The sequence below is a fragment of the Schistocerca americana genome, chromosome 6, assembly GCF_021461395.2.
Source record: "Schistocerca americana isolate TAMUIC-IGC-003095 chromosome 6, iqSchAmer2.1, whole genome shotgun sequence".
Taxonomy (NCBI): Eukaryota; Metazoa; Arthropoda; class Insecta; order Orthoptera; family Acrididae; genus Schistocerca; species Schistocerca americana.
The window spans coordinates 347,035,548-347,060,565 of NC_060124.1; the positions used below are offsets into that span (position 1 = coordinate 347,035,548).

At 41.1% G+C, this 25,018-nt stretch overlaps 1 protein-coding gene across 1 annotated transcript in view; it reads right to left on the reverse strand.

The window, feature by feature from the left end:
- LOC124619839 (protein phosphatase 1 regulatory subunit 42-like) overlaps positions 1-25,018 on the reverse strand; it is a 102,423-nt gene that overhangs the window by 22,325 nt on the left and 55,080 nt on the right. The window contains exon 5 of the mRNA XM_047146447.1: positions 4,517-4,669. Within this exon, the coding sequence (XP_047002403.1) occupies positions 4,517-4,669 (153 nt within the window). The remainder of the gene's footprint in view (positions 1-4,516; positions 4,670-25,018) is intronic.

Genomic DNA, 25,018 nt, shown 5'->3' on the forward strand with positions numbered 1-25,018 from the left:
TATGCAAAATTCACAACCTAAACAGACCCAAAACACAGTCATGAAAATATGCCCCCAAAAGTCTAGATCCACAGAAGTAGCAGTCCCTTCCAAATGCCTTACCAATTGCCCCACTCAAAATTCAGTCATGTTGGACTTATTTAAGACCTCCTCTCATTCTCCCGACCTCTACAGTGGAAACACTTTTTCACCACCAGCCCTACCAATTAGACCTAATACAAAACCAATATTGAACCCTGCCAGATTCATTTCACTCCTCCATCCAACCTGATCCATCCCCACTGCCTCAAAATCATCTGATTAACTTTCCAGAAGTTTCTAAGCTTGAACTTTGCCTCACCATCATTCCCTAAATACCTCAACATGGACACCAACTTCACATTTGCAGAAAGAACCACAACCTGCCACCTAAAATCCCCACTGCCTCAAAACCATCTGATTAACTTTCCAGAAGTTCCTAACCTTGAACTTTGCCTCACCATCATTCCCTAAATACCTCAACATGGACACCAACTTCACATTTGCAGAAAGAACCACAATCTGCCACCTAAAATCTGATCCAAACCTTATAATTCTACTTACCAACAAAGGCTCCACACTGTGGTTAGGGACAGCAGGGATTACCTGGCAGAGGGACTCTGCCAGTTCTCAGAAATGTCCACATACAAACCCTGTCACAGTGACCTCATTCCAGAAATTGAGCAGAATCTCCAAACCTTCCTCAAACCTTTGGTGGTCCATCCTAGAACCTCTCTCTCTGTCTCCCCACCCCCACCCTCACCCCCCACCCCCACCCCCCTCACCCCTACTCTCCTATCTTCTCCATGCTTTCTGAAGTCCATAAATCCAACCACTCCATGCTTTCTGAAGTCCATAAACCCAACCACCCAGGACACCCCACTGTCCCCAGTTACTGGGACCCATAGAGGATCCCTGCTTTGATGGGCCAACACCTTCAGAATATTGCCCCCATCACTCACCCCAGCAGGTTAATGATAGTCAGGTGTAGTCATATTCAGGCTCCAGCACCCAGAGAGAATGGCCCTGTGTGTGTGAGTTGTGCTTGTGTGAATGTGTGTGTGTGTGTGTGTGTGTGTGTGTGTGTGTGTGTGTGTGTGTGTGTGTTTTCTAAGTATATATAATGTGTAGGAGTGTAGTGTAGTGATGAGTCATTGTTAATAACTTGTTTAGCTTTGGTTTCTAACAGCTGCTTGAATTTTGTCAATGTTTACCTTTACTACCTCTACATCCTCAAAGGTTCTCCTAAACGATGGACAGCTTTACTTATCATGGGATTCTCAAACTTATGTGTCAATACAATTTTTCCCTAATGGCATTTGTGGTTGATGACAAGACTGAATTTTTGGATGCACTGCCATATTTTCAATCACTATAGTACAAGTAAAAATAGTTTTCATATAGACTATGTGTCCAAAATCTACGACAGGTTGTCAGTATGTTATCAGTAAGTGAGTAAGAAAATTGCAACCTGTTTGTCCTATATACTGACTATCGCTATCACTACAAAAAAATCTTGTAAACTGCTGAGTACAAATATTTATTATCACAACTACCACTTATATGTTTCTTGTTTTGGAGAAGGTGTAATAGTCAGTATATAGGACAAACATGTAATAATTTTCTTACTTGCTTCAATGAGCATACAACTGGTGTAGCCTGCACTACATCATTGGTTGGTCAGTATGTAATACATAATAAACATTCAGGAGGGCTTATTCATGAGAATTTAAGAATTCTACATAATGGCCCCAAAGTGCACTTATTAAATGCTTTGGAATAGACAGAAAACTACAACTATTAATGCAGGAAAAAAGCCAGCCATCTACCCTAATAAACAAGCAATTTGATTTGATATATCTTAAATATTTTTGTTGATTTTCTGTAATACATGTCTGCTCTTGTGCTTTCCTTTTTATCACAAAAATTGTTATTAAATTATCTTTATTTTTATGTCCTCTCCCTCTTATTATAAAATATATATTTCTTTTTAGCTCAATTTTTTGTATGACAGATTTTAGCTTGTAAAGATGGTATAATGTCATTGCACCTATCATGGAATTCTCACATGCCTGTAACAGTACATATGGTCTGTCCTTTCTTTGACTGTCAGTGTACTATCTCCATAAGCTATAAAGTGTGACCAGTTTGACATGTATTGAGACATTTCTTCACTACTTAAATAATTTTATCAACAAGTTTTAGGTTTTATACTTCCAAAGGTATGATACAGATTGCCATTCATCGATCCCCATCTCTGTGGTGACCTATGGCATCCATCTGCTGTTACACCTCTGGCATGTCAGATTCCTTGCCACTGACACAATTCATCAACAGGTTTCATGGTGCTATCTCCACAACAATGGCTGGCATCTCCACATTTATCTTTGCTTCCACACCTCAGTTTGAATTTTATGCAATGCTTGTAGATGGCAGTTACGGTTCTTACAACTAATTCTATTGGTTGTTGATGCATATTTGTAAGTATCTGTTGCAAATATAAAGTAATTACTACTATGGCCAACTTACGTTTATGTAATGTTTCATATTGTATGTTATTTGTATCTAGAATGATATTTTGAGTGTTCATGTATGTCATCATTGTATGTTAAGCCCTAAAGCCTCCTAATGAGGTCACACAGCAGTCAAGGGGTGGAGCTTCTCCTTTATAACATGTAGCACTTTGATGTTATTTAGCAGTTGCCACAGGTGTTTTACAACACGTCAGTACTCTGCTCATTGTCCCTGTTCAACTTGTCAGTACTCTATTGTCTCTGCTCACTGCCTAAAGATATAAATACCTTTCTGTTTTATTATTATCACGTATCCACATTTTATCATACACATAAAGTGTAAAATATTAGTATGTTATCCTATGTTGATAGAGACAATAAAAAACACACAAACACACACACAAATTTCAAGCTTTCACAACCCAAGGTTGCTTCATCAGGAAAGAGGGAAGGAGAGAGAAAGACAAAGGGATGTGGGTTTTAAGGGAGAGGGTAAGGAGTCATTCTAATCCTGGGAGCAGAAAGACTTACCTTAGGGGTGGAAAAAGGACAGGAATACACTCGCGCACACACACACACATATCCATCCGCACATATACAGACACAGACAGACATATGTCAACAACATCTTTGCCTCTGTACTTCCGCCTCGACTAACATCTCTGCCCAACCTCTTTGCCTTTACATATGTCTGCCTGTGTCTGTATATTTGCGGATGGATATGTGTGTGTGTGTGTGTGTGTGTGTGTGTGTGTGTGTGTGTGTGTGTGTGTGAGTGCATACTTGTCCTTTTTTCCCCCTAAGATAAGTCTTTCCACTCCTGGGATTGGAATGACTCCCTACCCTCTCCCTTAAAACCGACATCCTTTCGTCTTTCCCTCTCCTTCCCTCTTTCCTGATGAAGCAACCTTGGGTTGCGAAAGCCTGAAATTTGTGTGTGTGTTTTTTATTGTCTCTATCAACATACCAACGCTTTCGTTTGGTAAGTTACAGCATCTTTGTTTTTATATATATTTTTTCCACGTGGAATGTTTCCCTCTATATATATATGAGCTTTAACTTCTAACAAAAATCTGTGATCAAGACTGATTGCTATTTTAAATAATCTAATCAGATTGCTGATTTGTCCAATAATGTTTTCAAAAATTATACAGTGATAATGCCAGATGCTAGGCAATTCCTTCGACTGCAAATGTCAGTTTGTACACTGATGGACGACAAGAGGGATTTCTTGTAAAGATCCTAAAACAGCACTGAGAACGGTATCCAACACAAACACTTCAATTATAACAAAACTGTAATGTCCACACAACAAAGTGGCTGTCGAGGGGAATGAGTAAGGCAGACTTTTGCTGCCAGAAATTGCCTTCAGTGGCTGCTTCAGTCTGTTAACATATAACATCATTTATTCCATACCCCTGAAGGCTCTCCTTTGCGATAAGCTTCAAGAAAGTGGCATGTAAACAAATGAATCCAAAATGAATCCATGTTATTAATATAACAAAGTACATTAATATAATTCTTACACTTTGAATCTGCCGTAATGATGACTGTTGCTTTCTGATACTGGCCTCCTAACAGATGAACATAACCAACTAATATTTTCTGTCTGCCATCCTGCAAGTCTGTTTTTAATACCTTATGATTAATTCCAGCCTTCTCAATTCTGATTCCTTTACACTCTCCCACAGCCATTCTTTGTGTCATACCACTTCTCCTTTCTCTATCTCTCTCTCTCTCTCTCTCTCTCTCTCTCTCTCTCTCTCAATACAATTATTTAATTTCTATACTAAATCCAAATCATAGCACTAACTAGATCACTATAATAGATAAAATATCATTATAACATGGGAAAAAGTAAGAAAATCATATTCTTATGGCACTGTGCTCGAACTATCAGCCCAGGATTTTCTCAATACTGTGCAATTATCTCATATCAAAGTAAGCAAACTTGAATTATAACTTTAAGTAAACTTTACACTTACGAGCTATATTGGCAGCTGCAGTCAAGGCTTCCACATCTCCGGATTTTTGTACGGCACCTTCACGTTCCAGTCTCTGGTAATATGCAGTATTTTTCATAAGATGTTTTACAAAGACCCGTGTCGTTTCAGGAACAAATTTACCATCCAGCAGAGCTGAAGCACACAAAAATTATTGTTTAAATTTCTGTTTCACTCATCAAATAGTTATGGTTCGAGTTTAACATGTGTAAAATTAATCAAACATAACAATAAAAATAACAGATTAGCAAAAATGTCATAAAAACAGAAGTGGTACAACCAAAAGAGAAGAGTTCGTTGGTGACATCAACTTGAAGACAGGTTAAAGTTTGCTTTCCAAAAAAAAGTGAACAGTAAAGCAGTCATCAATCTGCAGATTGCTTTGAACACAAAGTACTTCACCAGGTACAGTCCTATCAAAGTTGATGCTGATTTTCCTCCAATCTTTGAACTGACTTACCCAGCCAGTTGTGGGAATATTGACATCAAAAATGCTTCTCAGAGACATAAGCATTGCTGGGCAGACAGAGTATGGCTGCCAAACAGAAATATCTGAGCAATACACAAAGACTTCAGTGTACTGTGAAATGTGACTGTGCAGTCAGACTTTTGTATTATTTGATTGGAAGAAAGTATTTTTTTACTCAGAATCATCTTGTCTTCATTATTGGAAATTTTCCTTAATGGTGGCCTCATGTTAACTGTGCACTGCTTAACACAGTTAGTAAGTGTTCGTTTCATTTCAGTTAATGTGCCTCTTTTGTTGGACATACTGCTTAAAAATCCCTTTGTGACTCCACAATATGGATGGATGTAAGTGAAGTGTTTCAGCAGTGCAGTCAGTGTGACAATCACCGATCGGTAGTAAAATATGAGTGCATAGTGGTTACGAGTTCTGTGTTACATAATGAGCTCAGTCCAAAGCACCCTCAACAATGCAACAACCAAGCAATCTTCTGTTAGGCTTTGGGCATTAACTACCTCCATATACATCACTGTGTGAACCAGTATGACAAAGAGAACTACTTTCAAACTGTGACACGTTTCACAATATGAGCAGCAACTGTGTTGCAAACAATGGCTGCACGTATGATCACCTTGCATATGATTGCTTCACATGTGTCTCCACAACTCGTCACCCAAGATATGATTAGCAGAGTCACAACCTCACTGAGTTACAACCACACTGCAAGTACTGCAGGCCACCTCATCTCTGATGCCATTCCACTCGACTGCAGTTAATTCTATTACCTCATGGCCACCAGGACACACACTGACTGCACTCTCACCCTAAACAATTGCCATTTCATTAAGAACAACCTGCCCTCTGGTTTGCAACTGTGGAATGTGTTTCCAATACCACAGGCATTCTGGTAATTGAGATATATCAATAAATAAATGTAATGGGAACTCCATGCCATACAATGCACAGTAACAGTCGAACACCCCGATTACCGACTTACAACCAGCTATGATAACACATGAGGACAATGTCACTGTGCCTGCTCAGAAGCCAGCCCAGCCAAACATTCACACCACTACACTGCCAGCTGGAAATGAGGTGTCCAGCACGCCACCACATCAAGGTCATTGCACTGCTGGTATCTTTGTCAGTTTAATGATGCCACGAGGAACTGCAGTCAGCTTTCTGAGTTCTCAAAGTCCACACATGGGTGCACAGGTTCACTGGCTAGCACTGAATCAATAAGTCACCAACAGCCATCACACGTGTGTCAAATATGCATCTCACCAACCCCCATCTCCAGGGGGACACACTGTAAGTTCTGGAAATCTGTGATCACAACACGCCCTACTACTTACTGGTGGAAACAGTTTCAGACATCAGCACAATACCGAAGAAAATTACTTCCACATTCAGCACTAGGCAGTGCTCCAACTCAGTGCCACTAATGATTCACGGATCATGGTGTACAAAATTGTCGAATGAACCTTGCACCTCTCCCCACACCAAAGAGTGGCACTCAGATAATGCATAAATGACATATCCATTGCTCACACACCGGCATTTGAGCACTACAAGTGCACCAATATTTCTTGTTGTGTACCTGGGTGTAAGTTCTTCCACAATGAACCCCAAGCAGGAAACATCATCCTGACCTCTACAAGAGGTGACAGAAGAGTTTCTGCTGCAGACAAGTGCATCAAGGACCAGGGTGCGATTTGTGCTTTTACCAGTGGGGGGGATGTCTTAGATGGTTAGTAGAATTATATATGTTACTAGCTTGGACCGTGGCGTTACACGTGGTTAAACAGCTATTTATAAATAGATGTTAATGCCGAAACTCACTATTCACGCGTATGCACTATCAGAAAAGCCATACCTTGTTATATCTTTAAAAGTACATTATAGGTAAAGCTTATTTACAAAATCATCTACATGCAGGTATATGAGGGGAATTCAAAATGTAGAGGCACATTTGTGAAAAGCTGTACTTATTCTGATGATAGAAAACTGAAACATATTAATAGTAAGACTTATTAAAAACTTTCAGTGTTCGGCTCCATAAATTTAAATTATATGTAAAGTTTTACTCCAGTGCATAGGAAATAAACATCCCTGATTGGGATGCATAAACTAAAACCAGAGGACAATGTCGAGCAATCAGCTGGTACTTCCCACCACAGCACTGGAACCCTGCCTATGGTAGTGAACTGTAGGCCTTCCTGACCACCAACTATTCACTCTAGACCATTACATACACAACAGACAGCATCTGCAGGCAAGGCAAAACTGTGAATATCTTCTGGGGGGGGGGGGGGCGGCAGCCGCCCCCCCCCCCCTCTCCTGCCCCTCGCTGGGTACGCCCATGTCTGCAGGTGAGTTCTCATGTAGGATGAGCAAACTATATGTCAGAAGTCAGTGCCCAATATAGAGACAAGTTAAGATCACTTCATGTCACCTCTGTGGCTGGAAGAATCCAGTGTTATGGCTTATTGCCAGATTTAATAAACTGAAATTTTTATCTCTCACTTCCAGCCACTCATTCTCCCAGTGATGCTTGTAACTGTGTCCACACAATGAGCACACTGTGTTACTGTAGGTATCGTTAACACCTTCTGGGATCCAGTACCTGCTAAATCATTTCTCCAGATTCCTACACATCTTTGTATCCAACAGAATATCCCTTTCTGTAAATAAGGAAGCATGTCTGTGAAAAACTAGAATAGTTTCTCTGTTGGATATATGCTGCGGATAGCTTGGGAGTCCACATAAGAAACAAGAGCATATGAATGATGAGGATTATGGGTTTAAAGATACTACACATCTAAGGTCATCAGTCTCTTATTCAACCCCCAACTCCCACCCCCCCACACCCACCCCCCACCCTCCCACCTTTCACCCCGCTCCCCAGGCACAAAAATTGTGTTCTTTTTGTTTGAAAACAATTCTGAACCTCATAATTAACTATTTTAGGGGCTGTTGGCTTCAACTTAAAGAGTATGAAATGGCTTTAGGTTGCCACTGAGTGTCATCACTGTATTTTGTACAATCATTGGAATGGCTTTTTCGTAGAAAGGTTATTGAAGAATGCCATTTCCGTGGATAGGTGCTTAACCAGATGGAATACAATTGATTGTGGGTCTGAGAAGAACCTGTATACCTCACACATCATGAGTTATTGCAAAATGAATAGAGGCAGCTCAACAATCTCTGGTACAATAAGCGTCTCTGAGCAGCCTAATCGCCTCATGCTGTAAGGTATCAACTATCTTTGGTCTGTTGGACTTCCCAATCCATAATTCAGTTGTAATAGCTCGAGAAATTCATAAATTTTGTGCAGATGTATTCTATTCACTCACCAAGATGGTGACTATGGGTCGTCTGGCTATTTACTGTTGTCTGAGTTTGAATGTGTATAGCATTCTGAAGTGGCAACTATGTCAGCTTTCCATCATAATTGAGGCCTAGTAGCATCACAGCTTTCTAGAAACTTAGAACTGTGCCCCTCATTAAAAAATACATAATGTAATCCTCGACCCAAAGGTTCAACTGAACACCAGAATGCTTCATTACGAATAATCCTAATGTAGGTGCTATGTCCTTGCCTTCATCTGGTCTCTATACACTCTGTTGAACCATGGTACAACTTGGCATTTCTGACATTAACAGATCGCTGCCGGAGGTAAAATAACTGATAAGTGTCAGAAGAAATCAACTAGGAATAAAACACTGAATCTTTGGATTTGTGGTCTGGCATTTACCCACTGAGCAACCACACTAGTTGGATTTAAAAATGTTTAAACAATTAAAAGGCACACACACTGACTTCTCTAAGTAGAATCTAAGGCCAGTGCTCTCTGCCCATTGCTCAAAACACTATTATCAGACGCAGGTGAGAATTAGTCATTATAAGGCCGGAGGGAAGACAGAAGATAGCAAAGTGATCTACAAGCAATAAACATTGCAAATCAGTAGTGTCTTCAATCAGTCAGAAGTTATAAAACTTTAAGGATTTCTTTCAGTTCATTCCTTAAATGATGCAGCATGCTGCAGTACATGAAGTCGATTACAGGAGACAATTTACAAATATCAATTTACAAATATACAAACTGTATTCCTCTATGCTAATGTCAGCAGAAAGCTGAACCTGTGCTTTTATGGAAGAAACTGAAATAAAATATTCTGTCATAGTCTGGGCAATCTTTTGGGCATTGTTTGTAGATATCACTGTCTGTGTGCATCTGACAGAAATTATTTTGTTGGTATTTGACAGTTTCTTGGAGCTAGTGGAACAATTTAGCAAATCCAGAAAAATTTCTCAATAACCCTTGTTGTTTTCTGTTTGTTCTACATGTTTTTGTCCTCTGGAGCACAAAGTCAGTGAGATCCTATGGAGACAGTCACTATTTGAACCAGTACAGAGCCATGTGCCTGCATCTTCTAACTACTGATTATCTAAATGTTAATTATCATTCATCATTCCACACAGGACAGGCTACCTTGTAAGATGGTTTCAGAACTTTGGGATGTGTGTTTCATCTTGTAAAATGATCTACCCAGTCATGGATGCTGCCCTGGTGTTCAAAAGGAACCAGTTGGCTGAACAGAATGTAGCTTGCTCTGCCATGCTCTCATTTTGATGGCTTCTTTTCAGAGTAAGGAATGTGGAAGTTAAAGAACGTGGAATTAAGTATGTGTAAATTAAAATCTGAAATGCACAGTATATTGAAGGCAATGTCCCAACTGATTGAGTCACTCACTGACTCATAATCTCCAGCCCAAACCTCTAAGGACAGAAACTTGATCATATGCTGCAGGCATTGTTTAAGTTGGAATTTTTCGAAATTCAGCCCTTAAGAGGGTGAAATAGGGGATGACAGGTTTTTTGAAAATATGTCACTTTCTTGGAGCTAGACCCATGAAAATTAGTATTTGGTTTATCAATCAGAAATAAAGAAATGTGTGTTACAGCATTTTTGGAAGTGTAACCACTAAGGGGGTCAAATAGTGGACAAATGTTATTTTGAAAATAAATCATTATTAAATAACTACTAAAGTATTTTTAAAGCTACAGGTATGAAAATTGGTATTCAGCTTCTTGGTTCAAAATATAAAAAAATGTGTGTTTCAGTGTTTGTGGAAGTTCAACTCCCTAAGGGAATTAAATAGGGGATGAAAGGTTTTATGAAATTATTTCATTATGAAAGCATTTTCAAAGCTAACTCTATGAAATTTTGTATTTGTATTCTCTATTGGAAATTAAAAAATATGTGTTTCACTATTTTTTGGCACTCAACCCCTGAGGGCATGAAATAGAGAATGAAGACTTTTGCAAAAATATTTTGTAATATTTACAAAATTTAAAACTAAATCTATTAGAACTTGGTATTTCACTTCTTGATTAGAAATGAAAAAATAAGTGTATCACTGTTTTTAGGAATTCAACCCCTAAGGGGTGAAATAGGGTCAGACTGACTTACTGACTCATCATCACCCAGCCCACTAAGTATAGAAACTTAAATTTTGGAGGTGGTGTGGACCTAATACTGGATGCATGTTTTAAGAATGGATTACTCGTAATTTCACTCCTAATGGGGTGAAATAGGAGACGAAAGGCTTTTTGAAAATATGTTACTATTAAGGCAACTTTGAAGCTACAACTACAAAAAGTAGTATTTGATTGCCCAGTCAGAAATTAAAAAAAATATATGATTCAGCATTTTTTAAAATTAAACCTTCAAGAGGGTAAAATAGTGAGTGAACTTTTTTTCCAATAAATCCTTATTAAAGAATATTAAAGCACTTTTAAAGCTACATCTCAAGACTGGTATTTGACTTCTCACTTAGAAGTAAAAAAAATATGTGAACAAGCAATGGTGTGGACAAGTGAAACAACTGCAGCATGGACAGGCACTGACATGGATGTAATGGCCTGCAACAGCTGTGGCACAATAGGCAGTGACATGGGCAGGTGTTGATGAGGACAGGTGGGTTGGTATGGCTGCAGCCCCCCCCCCCCCCCCCAACAAAGAAATTGCAGCAATGGTGGGCAGTGGCATGGATAGCTGCAGCCCTGCAATGACTGCAGCATGGACATGCAGAAGCCTTTTGTTTGTCACCAATAGCACTCTTACAGCACAGTGATATGTCGATGATATTCTATGCCCAATTTTGTTGCCCTTCATGGCAAGCCATCCTGGGCTTACATTTAAGGAACATAATTCCTGCCAGCACACAGCAAGAGTTTCTACTGCTTGTCTTTATGCTTGCCAAACCCTACCTTCCAGCAAGGTTGGCAGACCACTCCCCAACTGAGAATGTTTGGAGCACTATGGGCAGGGTCCTCCAACCAGTTCAGGATTTTGACAATTTGATGCACCAATTGGGTATAATTTAGCAAGATATCCCCCATGAGGACAGCCAACAACACTATCAATCAATGCCAAGCTAAATAACTGCTTTGATAAGGGCCATAGGTGGACCAACACATTATTAACTAGCTCAGTTTGTAAAGTTCTTTCTTTCGAATAAATCACCCACATCCATTTTTTCTGCAATTGTAATCATTTTTTGTGTTTGCATTTACATCACATCTACCAGTTTCCATCCAATGTGGATAATTTCTTTGTCATCAATGTACCTTCACTCATGATATGCACAATTTCAGAGAACACACGTCCATACAGTTCACAAGCCCACTTATTGGGGCCACCTTGGGCAGCTCCCTGGCATGCTCTGGAGTGCTTCCAAAGAAACAGTATTATTTAAGTGATTACAAATGAGTGTTTGGCCTATTCTTTACAATGTATTACTGTTGTCTAATCAATGTCTTCAGTGTTGCACACAACCTATATCTTACGTGTTGCTCTATAAAGTACTGTGTTCCATAAATTATGTTTGTTCTTGCTCTAACAAACTTGGCGACAAGTGAGGGTTACATTTTCTCCATGTGTTAGTGTTAGTGCTCAGTCACCTGACAAACATTTCGATGGAAGAAATACTCCAACACCTCAATGCCCAGCAGCAAGCTTTTGTGGAACAGCAGAAGACTCTCACCATCACTCTCAATCAAGTAGCATCTGTGTGTTCACAGCAGTTTACTTTCCCATCAGTGCAATGGTTGCCCTTTTGGGCATATGATTGAAGATTGGGACTCCTACGAGACACGGTTACTCCAACATTTCCAGGATTTTTGTGTGGGCAATGCAAACCTGTGTAAGCTTTTCTTTCTTTCCTGGCATTTGCCACACATGTATCAGCTGTTGTGCCAACTGGTGCCGTTGCAAGATCTGGCCAATTTATCATTTGATGAAATATGCAATCTTGTATCCATCTATTACTGTGACAAAATGCATCTCATTGCAACACATACAGAATTTTACCATTGTTAGAAATACTCGCACCAATCCTACAAAGCCTGTGATGCAGAATTGCGCCATCACAAATAATACATGGATGACATGGCATGTGATGATATTATTGTCTGGCCCTGGATAGGGAAGTCCACAAAGAAGCACTTCAGTGTGGGAATCCGACGTTTACAGATGTGCTCAATGTAGTACAGTTCTTTGAAGCTTTGAAGTGTAATGGGCTGCAGGTGATCAGATTGCTGCATGGGGGAGAGCCATCAGAAGTTGCTCAGTCAACCCCTATAAGGCATGCTGCAAGTGTTCAGGATGACTGGGAAGCCATTGCAGAAGCACAATCTTCAAATCAGCATTGCGTGGGGCAGCATCAGTTATGGCTGCAGCAGCAACAGGCCATGTCACAGCAGTGGCCACACACTCCTCTTATATCTTTCTCATACTGCTACACTGAACACATGCATGCTGTGTGACCTAAGCATTGGATGGTCTGCGGACCTGTTTGGGTTAGACGTGTTTAATGATTTTGGTTTCTCCATTGCCGATGAAGTATATTTAGTGTCAGATAAGTTCTGAAAGAAAGGCCACATTTCATCAGTGTGTAACTCCTCTTCAAATATGGTAGACACACTAGTACCAATGGACATAACCTGTATCTCCACAATGACTGGTTCCCCAAACAAATTGTTCATTGACTTGTGTATGTTTCATAAACTGCTAAAAATGTAAGTGGACAGAGGAGCTGCAGTGGCTTTAGTAAATGCACAGAAGTTGGTTAGCTACAATAAATAGCAGATTCCGATCCTAAGTCAGTTCTCTTCTCCTGTATCTCACAAGTCTGTTGTTTGCCCTCCTGCCTTCCTTGTTGTGGATCATTCTTATACTGCAGACCTGTTTGGGTTAAACGTGTTTAATGCTTTTGGTTTCTCCATTGCCAATGAAGTAAATTTAGTGTCAGATCAAGTTCTGTATCAGCAATTGGAGTCCATCTGCTCTGAATTTTCATCCCTGTTTTCCTCTGGGCTAGGTTGTGCTACTGGTTTTTAGGCCCACATTCCCATGAAAGAGTCTGCCTAAGGTCCTCTGCTCTGAGTTTTCGTCTCTGTCTTCCCCTGGGCTAGGTTGTTCAAGTTGCGTACTATCTTTTACCAGGCACATCCACTATTACTCAGCCACTGCACTTGCTTTTGCACCAGAATGTGCCTTTTTCCTGGTCCCCAGCTTATTACTGAGTGTTTGCTTTGCTTAAATCTAAGCTTCAATCTGCCCTGTGTCTGACCACTTTTCAGCTGGGTCAGCATCTCGTGTTGGCTACCAGTGACTCTCAGCATGGTCTCAGTGTGGTGTTGGTGCACAAATATGCGGACGAGTCTGAACAACCTACTGCTTATACATCTAAGACTTTAACTATTGCTCAGCAGTGGTATTTTCAGATTGAAAAGGAGGCTTTAGTGACTGTGTTCAGCCTCAAGAAATTTCATATCTTCTTGTATGGTTCTAAGTTGCATTTAATCATGGATCACAAGCTGTTGATTGCTCTTTTTAACTCTTTAGCCTCTGTGCCAGGACAAGGCAGCACATCATTTGCAACAGTGGGCACCCTTCCTCTCCCATTATCATTATAAAATCCATTACTGGCTGTAGGCGCAACACATCAAAGTCGACCCTGTCTCGCCTTCCAATCGGGCCAGATACAGTATTCAATCAGGATGAGTTGTTTTGTTTCTACTTAGGTACTGAAAACCAGAATAGAATAGAAACTTTATTGTCACATAACATGTCATATACAATCAGATGATTGGGACATAGGTGGCTCATTAGTTTAAAGCTACTTCTAACTGTAAATATACAAGATAATTACAGGTATTTTGTAATTTTAAGTATCACAAAATGATTTAAAATAATTATGCTGAAAATAAAGTAAAATTAAGAATACTTTTTTAGTATGACAGAATAAAATGTAACATCAGGAACAGTTATTTGTGACAGTCAGCCATAAATTTTTCTACACTGCATTAATATTTATTTGCTAGGTATTTTTTAAAATGATGACCAAATTCTTCTGGTTCATAACTTTTAAATTTTTCACAGTCTTTATTTCCCAGCCTCAAACCCATAAAGCAAGGTGTCTTCTCCAGCAGTTTTAGCCTATGAGTTGATAACTTATACTGATATTTGTTTCTTGTTTTATAATCATGCTTAAACAGTTTATCCTCAAAAAGTTGTGGGTTTTGTTTAGCAAACTTAATTGTCTCATAGATATAGAGGCCAGGAACAGTCATAAGATCAAGGGCCTTGAACAGAAGTCTGCATGATCGTCTTTTTTCTGCACCTGCCATGGCTCTAATGATCTTTTTCTGTAGCCTAAAGACTCTCTGTAACTTTGTTTTCTCTGATGCCCAAAAAATTATACCATATCTAATCACAGATACAAAATATGCATGATATACAACTTTTTTGACTGGTGTTTTTTATTATACTGCTTATAACATTCATTGCAAATATTAGACTATTTACACGGTGACACATGGCATCTACATGGTCTGTCCATGAGAAATTCTTGTTCAGCATTACACCTAGAAATTTGGTACGGTTTGTGGTGGCAAGGTGATTGTCCTCATAAGGTATTTCTAGTATATCCTGTACAGCTTGTTTTGTGGTAAAGTGAATGATTTGTGTCTTTGTTCGATTTAATTTCAGACCATTATTTCTCACCCAGGCCTCAATTTCAGCCAGAGACTGCTGAAGATGACTAATTAAATTTTCACTTTTCTGCCAACAGACTATTGCTGTAGAGTCATCCACGTAAAGAATAGTGTCTGAATTTATGTTAGTCAGCAGGTCATTTATATAATACAAGAACAATATTGGCCCAAGCATAGATCTTTTGTTCTGTCTTTTCCCAACTTGAGAAGTATCTCTTACCAGTTTCTTCTAGTACTATTCTTTGTTTCCTGTTTAAAAGGTGTGTCAAAGGCTTTACTTAGGTCACAAAGGATGCCTGATACATTCATATTTTTCTCTAGACTACTACTAATTTTTATAACAAGTTCATTAATGGCTTGCCTAGTGCAGTGTCCTCTTTGGAAACCACGCTGATTGTTCTGGACAATATTACACAGATTATTATAGTTAACTATCTGGTTACATGCAGCTCTTTCACATATTTTGGAAAATATTGATAACAATGGGTTTGGTCGATAATTATTCACTTCATTGTGTGCCTTTTTTGTAAATGGATCGCATACTTCAGTCTAGCGGGAAAACATCCTTCCTCGAAAAATTGATTCATTATAGGGACAGAGAATGTGCAATACAATGGGTGACTGCTTTTATTATTTTTGTAGGAATTTCATCCCAGCCTACAGAATTCAAATTCTTCAAGGACTTTATGATATCAGCTACTTCAGAATAGAATATATAGGTGAATTTAAATTTAGTGGTGTTACATAAACTGGAAACAGGGTCCATGTTTGGCAGTGAAAGTTCATCAGTTTTACACGGATTTATGACGTGGCTGTTAAATGCTTCACAAATTCATGTAGGGTCCCAAACAGTCACCTATTTCATTCTTTACAATGGTCCATATTGCTTTAGAGTTATTTTTAGCATTTGAAATGCAATTATTATTTGCCAATTTTTTTGGCTTGTCTGACAACTTTATCAAAGATTTTCTTATATTGCCTTACATAATTTAAGAATTCTGGATCTCAATTGACTTTCACCTCCATATGAAGTTCTCTTTTCCTCATGCTTGAAATCTGAATACCCTTTGTTATCCATGAACCCTTCTTGGGTGTGTCAGTTTTTATAGTTATAAGAGGAAAGCATTCATCGAACACTATCAAGAAGGCCTCCAGAAAGTTATTGAAATTATCATTTACTGAGGACTTAGCAGTAAATGGACATCAGATGAGGCTGATATTATTGATGAACATTTTTATATTTTCTTGTCTAAAATTTCTGATTTTCTTATTTGTGTGCTTAGGACTAACACAGGGTAATGGTTTGCCGATGCCTCTTCTTTCTTCTTGTTTGTCCCGGCTTCCTGAGATATCCCAGTGAAGAGACACAGTAAATATAATAAGTTCTGAAGTGGTGCAATGAAATTATGCAACAGTTAGTAATCTCATGGTCTGTTTATTCGTATTTATGGAAAAGAAAAGAAACTCTCTCATACTATCACGCATCATCAAACTTCATTGAAGATTTCGTTGTATAGGTAAAAATTCTATACCTTTTTTATAAGAATTGCACTGCCACTGTAGTCATAACTCTGACCTTTTCTTATCATTCTATATCCTGGAAATGTGATACATTCGTTCACCTGGCTGTATCTACAATTTTGAACTGACACAAACAGATATATTTAACATTATAATAATTTTAAGTAGACTGCCTTTGACCTTAATGAATAGGCATTCCACAGTATAATACCATTAATGAATATTATCATTAGTGCTGGTGAATGCTGCAAATGAATTCATGATTAAATCTGTAATAAAATTGTACTGTGCTGGTGATTCTAACTGCCTGGCTGGATTAACTTGTCATAATACTAATAATTTTATTTCCTGGATGTCGTTATTAAATTTATCAGTAATTTCTCCTGTTTCAGACATCTGGTGTGTTTGAGGCAAATGGGATTGCTGCAGGTTGGAGTCACATTGTGCTGGTTTGGTATGAAGAATTTCTTATGCATTCTGTACTGTGTAGATCCAGAGACATTCCCTCTTTTACCTCCTTAGGAATGGGGATAGTGTTGCAGTTGTTACCGCCTGTGATACGGAGGCATCTGACAACCTGCTACTGAAGCACAGCAAGTGATACAGGGGCAAGTGCTATCTGAGTCAATGGGACTTCCACGTGAATGTGATGATAATGTCACAGATGCGCTATGTTCCAGATTAATTTCAGCAGGTTGAGCGTGCGGCGACAGCAGGTATGCCTCATGGCTCCATAGGTTTACTGGTTGCATTGGTGCCTCCATACCTCTCTAAACCCTGCTTTTAAGTTACACCTTTGACTCCCATAATATATTTCCTATGCATTTGCCTAGCATACTCAGTGCAGTAACCAACCAGAGCAATTTCAGAAATTGGTGGGATTAATTTGTCATAGTCTACAATACCATGTGAATCTGCACAGTGTGCACATTTTTGCTGGCTATGGCAATGTTTGCTGCCATGGCCATAGTGCAAATATTTGCAGCACTTCATAACCAGTTCACATATTGACATACCGCTCTATGGGGTAATGAACTCTGAGAATGTATATACAATCAGGTAACATCCTACATTTAGAAGCAACTACACATTCTGGCATTGATTTGTCTCTGATATCCTCATTACCTTTTATTTTCTTTTGTATCTCCTGACTGACACAACTTTAGCCTTGTTCTGACAGGTTTATCAAGACATTTCAAATAATTCCTGATCTTGTACTCATAAATCATGGAATACACACCTCCAAATTACTCACTAAAAAACTGAGCTTTGTACTAGATTATTCACAGCTAAGGCAGAGTGGGCTTCAATTTTGATTTTGTTATGCCTGGCACGAGCTACATTCGTGAGCCTACAGCTAATTCCAGCTTCGAACCAATAAAGGTTTGCCGACTCACATAGCTGCTCGTGTTACCTCTGGAATGGTACTAAAGGTAGAGATGGCATGTTCAGCAACCTGTTTCTCATGTTCCACACTTACTTCTTGCTTATCGTTTGTCCTTTCAGCACTTTTGGAATTGTCTTTGTACTGAGTGTTTATTATTATACTGATGGTGTTCCGTTGCTGCAGTATGGGCTGTATACATCGCAGGACGCTGAAACATCATTGGTATGTTCATTAATTGGTGTGGTCGTGGAGTATGATGAAAAAAATGATAGTTACACTTCTGCCACCGGATGAAAATATAGTTTTGTGAGCAGTCAAAATGTTAAATGTTTCATGTTTTGACATCAGTATGCTATTGGTGTAGAGGGTTAAGAAGGTTGAAGTTTTCTGTATGAAACGAGGTGGCTATTGAGAAGAAAGACCATGCACTGCTGATGAATTTGTTTCATCACGACAGCAGCAATAGCATCGCAGCATTGCGACAAAATCACTGACAGAAACAGCTGCAAGGAGCCCCATGTCAATAAATGAGCTAAAAAATGTAATTAATAATATATAAAAACAAAGATGAGGTGACTTACCGAACAAAAGCGCTGGCAGGTCGATAGACACACAAACAAACACAAACACACACACAAAATTCAAGCTTTCGCAACAAACTGTTGCCTCATCAGGAAAGAGGGAAGGAGAGGGGAAGACGAAAGGAAGTGGGTTTTAAGGGAGAGGGTAAGGAGTCATTCCAATCCCGGGAGCGGAAAGACTTACCTTAGGGGGGAAAAAAGGACAGGTATACACTCGCACACACGCACATATCCATCCACACATACAGACACAAGCAGACATATTTAAAGACCAATATGTCTGCTTGTGTCTGTATGTGTGGATGGATATGTGCGTGTGTGCGAGTGTATACCTGTCCTTTTTTCCCCCCTAAGGTAAGTCTTTCCGCTCCCGGGATTGGAATGACTCCTTACCCTCTCCCTTAAAACCCACTTCCTTTCGTCTTCCCCTCTCCTTCCCTCTTTCCTGATGAGGCAACAGTTTGTTGCGAAAGCTTGAATTTTGTGTGTGTGTTTGTGTTTGTTTGTGTGTCTATCGACCTGCCAGCGCTTTTGTTCGGTAAGTCACCTCATCTTTGTTTTTATATATAATTTTTCCCACATGGAATGTTTCCTTCCATTATATTAATGTAATTAATAAATTTGAAGAAACATATGCATTAAGTGGTTCAGCAGGGAGAGGGAGGCAACCCAGTCCCATGGCAGTTGTTCTTTGGTTGGTTGGCTGGTTGCTTGGTTCAGAGAGAAAGGTACCAAACTACAGGGCCATCAGCCCCTTTTTCCACATTCAAACAGGTCATGGAGTAAAACCAGTCTCCAAAAGAGTCTGGGAAGTAAAAAAGGCAGAAAACTAACTGGGAAACACACTGAAAGAGAAAATGAAAGAGGTAAGACAAAGGGGAAAAAACTGGTAGAAGGGCTGGCTGATTGCAAGAAGAAAAATGAATGGGCCGGCCACTCTGCAACACACTAAATTCTTCAGCTTAAAAGACAAGGCTAGAAAAACACAGTTAGGGAAAAGACAAATACCAAGGCGAACAAACAGCAATGAGAGAGTGAGGAAGAGTTAAAATGGAGGGAGGGTGGAGGCCTGGGAGAGAAGCCCCTACTCCCACCTTTACATTGTATGATAACCCCCCCACCCACACACGAATAAAATGTAAAACAGTATCAGCTGTTGTGGCATTGTCTCCCAACACCATTGGAAGCGTGGTGGGAAGGAAAAAAGTCTGGCACAGGGTGACTGAATTGGACAGTCCAACAAGACGTAGACAACAGTCATGCGGTAACCACAGCGACACGGAAGTTGGTCTTCACGACAGACAAGATGACCATGATTCAGCCAAGTAAGGCCAATGTGGAGCCGGCAAAGGACAACCAAATCCTGGTGAGTGGTTCGCATGGATGACCGCCACACATTTGTTGTCTCCTTGATAACACTTAGTTTATTTGGTGTACCGAGGGTGAACTGTCCAGTACCCCAGTTCCAGAAAACTATATGGCGTAAGACTGATCAGAGATCAGTCTCTGGTGGGCTAATTTAAAGAGTTGGTTAACTGGTAGCCTGTTTGGTCAGTCTGTCAGCAAGCTCATTGCCCGGTATCCTGACATGCACTGGGGTCCAAACGAAGGACACTGAATGTCCACTGTTTCCAAGGGCATAAAGAGACTCCTGGATATTCAAAGGATGGCAAGGAAAGCACTGGTTCAGAGCTTGTAGCCTGTTTAAGGAGTCACTACAGATGACGAAGGACTCACCTGTGCAGGAGTGGATATGTTCAAGAGAGCAAGAGCTGTGCAGTGAAAACACTGCATCCATCCAGCAAGGAGTGCTGTTCAGTATGTCCAGCGTGAGCATATGCAAAGCCAACATGACTAGCGACCATTGAGCCATCAGTGTAGACTATTTCTGAGCTCTGTAACTGCTGAGAATAGAGAAAAATTGTGAGCGGGAGGCCTCAGGTGGAGATGAGCCTTCTGGGTCTTGCGGTAGTCCAGACAAAGCTGTGACCGAGGCATGAACTGTATGTAAGTGGACCTGCAGGAAAGGTGGTAGAGAGAAAGTGTCAGGTGCAATAAGAAGTGACCAGACATGGACTGCAATTGGAATCCCAGATCTGGGCCACTGTTGTCAGAGATGTATCACCGTGTTAGGGAAAAGAACATGGTAAATTGGGTAGTGAGGTGAACTATGAATGTGGGTGGTATAATTCACCAGCAGTTGTCACCTGATCCACAATGGATGAACACCACCTTTCATGAGGAGGCTGTTCACTGGGCTGGTTTGGAATGCTTCTGGCACAAGCCAAACTCCACGGTGGTGTATAGTGTCCAGATGCCACAATGCTGATGGTGATGCTGAACCATACACCAGGCTCAGGAAGAAGGGATTGCCTATTCAGCTGCAGAAACAATGGTAGTAATGTGGTGTGGATCACCTCATCGATGCTGTCATGCAACATGCAGGTGAAAGCCTTGGTAAGAGCCTTTCAGCCTTGGTAAGAGCCCATCTGGGCAGCTGGGCAAGCTGCCAGGTGAGTGACGCTGGGGGAGGGACAGGAAGATTGGAAAGTGGTCCTTACCACGTAAGTCGCCTTGCACTCTCCAATGGACAGACAGGACAAGACCAAGACTGCAGACCAAGAGATCAATGGCCAAGTATGTGCCATGTGCCACACTGATATGGGTGGGGCACTTGTATTTATGAGGCAAAGATCAGTTTGAGTTAGTAGATCCTTGACATCTTTACCATGGCCAGAAATCTTGGAACCACCCCACAAAGGATTATGGGTGTTAAAATCACCCAAAATTAGAAAAGGTAGGGTAGTTCAGAAATTAATGCAGCCAATACATGGTGTGGCACTTCACCGTCCAGAGGAAGGTAAATGTTACAGATGGTAATTTACTGTGTTGTTCTCACCCTGACGGTCACAGCTTCTGGAGGTGTTTGAAGGGGCAAAGGTTCACTACAGACATAGGTAAGGAAATAGACACAGACTCCACCTGACATTCTGTTACAGTCATGACCATTTCTGTAGTACCCCCGATAGCCACAAAGGGTAGGAGTACACATTGCAGGAATCCAGCAGACATAGGTAAGGACATAGACACAGACTCCACCCGACATTCTGTTACAGTCATGACCGTTTTTGTAGTGCCCCAAATAGCCACAAAGGGTGGGAGTACACATTGCTGGAAACCAAGTTTCCTGAAGGGCAATGAAAAAGCAGGTGTAACACTTAAAAGCAGCAGTTCCACTGGAGGATGACGCTATCAGTCATCTGAGAAGGCATGACGAGCCCAAGGAGGCATTTCACACCTCATGGTCACCTGTCACCACTGCTGGTGCTGATAGCTGGGACTATCGGGTCTGAAGGTCCTCAGGGGATGCTAGAATCTCCACCTCATCTACAAATGTAGGACTGTTATGGAGTGGTGGCATGAGGACCACATTTCTTAACAGTCTCCTTCTTGGGCTATTTACCCTCTCGCTTCTCTTTAGGGGTGTGCCCAGAAGGCATCTGGGAAGTAGCTTCAAGTATGGATGAAGACAGTGAAGCCCTTCGACCAGTAGCTTGTGGCTCCTTCAGCCACAGGCTGGTGTCCACTTTTTCACAGGGGGGAGACCTTGGAGAATCCCCAACAGCACAAGAGGAGCTGGAGGAGGCTGTTGTTTCTCCAGCTGGAGTGAGGGGACCAATTTCATGGTGTTTGGGGGTGGTATTGCTCCCAAAATAGGTTCTTTGGGAGCAACAGAAGAAGAGATGCCCTCAACCACCAAGGTAGCAGAAGTATTTGAGTGGCCCTGAGGGCCCACTGTATGAGGCAGAGATGTGGGGACTACTATCACCAGTGAGAATGACGTTAATGTAGCATACAAAGACATCAAGTGAATGGGGTGCAATTCTTCATATTTCCATTTAGCCTTTGATTAAGTCACCCAGTCCAGTGCCTTGTACTCTATAATTTTCTGCTCCCTTTGGAGTACCGTGCAGCCCAGTGAACAGGGTGACTGGCGCTCTTCACAACTGACACAGGTAGGAGGAGGTACACATGGAGTATTTGGATGCAGCACATGTCCGCAGCCTCTATATGTGGTGCTGGAATTGCAACTGGAAGACGTGCCCGAATTTCCAGCACTTAAAGCACGACATAGGGGGAGGGATACCGAGCGAGGTGGCGCAGTGGTTAGCACACTGGACTCGCATTCGGGAGGACGACAGTTCAATCCCGCATCCGGCCATCCTGATTTAGGTTTTCCGTGATTTCCCTAAATCGCTCCAGGCAAATGCCGGGATGGTTCCTTTGAAATGGCACGGCCAACTTCCTTCCCTGTCCTTCCCTAAACCAATGAGACCGATGACCTCGCAGTTTGGTCTCTTCCCCCAAAACAACCAACCAACCAGGGGGAGGGACATATGGTTTGATATCACATCAGTAGACAATCACCTTGATCTTCGCCCTCAAAGGCCAAGATGAAGGCAACTATGGCAATTCTATTACCTTTTGGTCCGCTGTAGATGCACCAGACGAAGTGAACACCCTGCCATTCTAAATTGGCTCTTTTTTGAACAGCAAGAGAAGGTCACAATGGAAAATTATCTCCTGGACCATGTTGAGGCTCTTCTGGGGGTTGACAGAAAAGGGAATATCACCCAGCTTGTCACAGGTGAGCAACACCCGGGACTGGGCTAAGGACACTGTCTTAATCAAGACCGACCCATCGCTCATTTTGGACAGTGCTGTCACTTCCCCAAACTTATCCTCCAGGTGTTCAACAAAAAAGAGGCTTCATAGCCAGAATGGAGTCCTCATCTGTTCTGCTGCAGACTAAATACATTGTCAAATAAGGCTCTCTATTTTCCATAGTCCTACATTCCTTCCATGTTGTAGGTGGGGAGGGGAACAATTTGGGGTCATATTTCTCAGGATTAAATTCAACTTTTCCTTTCTTAGAGACTGCTTGAGGCTTCATAGCCAGAATGGAGTCCTCATCTGTTCTGCTGCAGACTAAATACATTGTCAAATAAGGCTCTCTATTTTCCATAGTCCTACATTCCTTCCATGTTGTAGGTAGGGAGGGGAACAATTTGGGGTCATATTTCTCAGGATTAAATTCAACTTTTCCTTTCTTAGAGACTGCTTGAGCCACTCAGTCCCCAGAAAAAGATGACTTGATCCGCTTCATTGCAGGTCATCCGCCCTGATGCCACCCACTCCGATCAGGAGCTCTCCCCACAGGCACCACCCAGCCACAGCAAAGGCCTCCTAGTGCAATGGCCATTGCCAGACTCCTGATGTCCCAAGAAGACTGGCATCTACTCATTAGAAAACATGGGGAGTTTGCAGCTGAGGCATCAGGGTAAATTACAGCCCCACCACAATGGACTCGCTACCATGCTGGATGTTAGGTCCATGGAAATCCTGTACTTTCATGAGAGCAAAGGAGGACAGCGGACAATCAATGGAGATTATGCACCACATACGGTGTCCTCACCCAGACAGCTGAAATATGGGTGGAGTTGTAATGCCATGTCAATAATAGGTGCGGAAGACTGTAACGCATGAGAGATATTTAGTGCACCATGTAAGGCATCCATCCCCAAATGGCTCTAACTTCAGAAAAATTTGGAAAGATGGAGGTCAAACCTGCAAAGGAGATCATAATTCAGTAAGCCAAATGGTTGGAGACTCAGGAATACCTCAGGCCTATTCTAACCCCTGAACCCGCAGAGGGAGGTAGTTGTTGATGAAGTTGCTGTAGCTATAGCTGACAGTGCAGTAGTGCAGCACATGCCTCAAATTCTGCAGCCAGTTCACAAGCTTTGTCACGGGAGTTGTCTCAGCCCTGGTCAACAGTTCAAAAGAAATTCCAGTGCATTTCACACTGGTATCCGTAAAAGATTCAGAATGTCCACCAAATGAAGCCCTATGATAGGCTACAACACCACGATTTTGTCCTTCATTTTTTGGTACACAGGGAATTGGGTGATGCATGGCTGCGGAATATTCTTTAGATGGATGAGGTACATTTTACTCTGCATGGTGTTGTGAATGCACAGAACTGCCACATACGGGATTCCACTCCACCACATGTTGTACAGGAACATCTGCTGCACTCAGCTTATTTGACTGTGTGGAAGCTCCTTTATTCCCAGTCTGTTTTTCTTTGAGGAGATGACACCTTGCGGGCCTGGTAGATGTACAGTAACATATGAATGTTATAAGGACCTCCTTGTGTTACACTTGATTCCAGCTTTGCAAGAATTTAACTGTGTGTACACTACTATTTTTAAGCAAGATGGGGTGACATCACATGTCGCTTGCTAGGTGAAAGGTTAACTTTGAGAAACCTACAGTAAAGACATATGGCCTTCCATATTCTCCAATCTAAATCCATATGACTTCTGGCTATCATGTCTATGAGTGATGTATCCAAACTCTTCCTGATCTGAAGAATAGTATATGACAACATATCACTCTG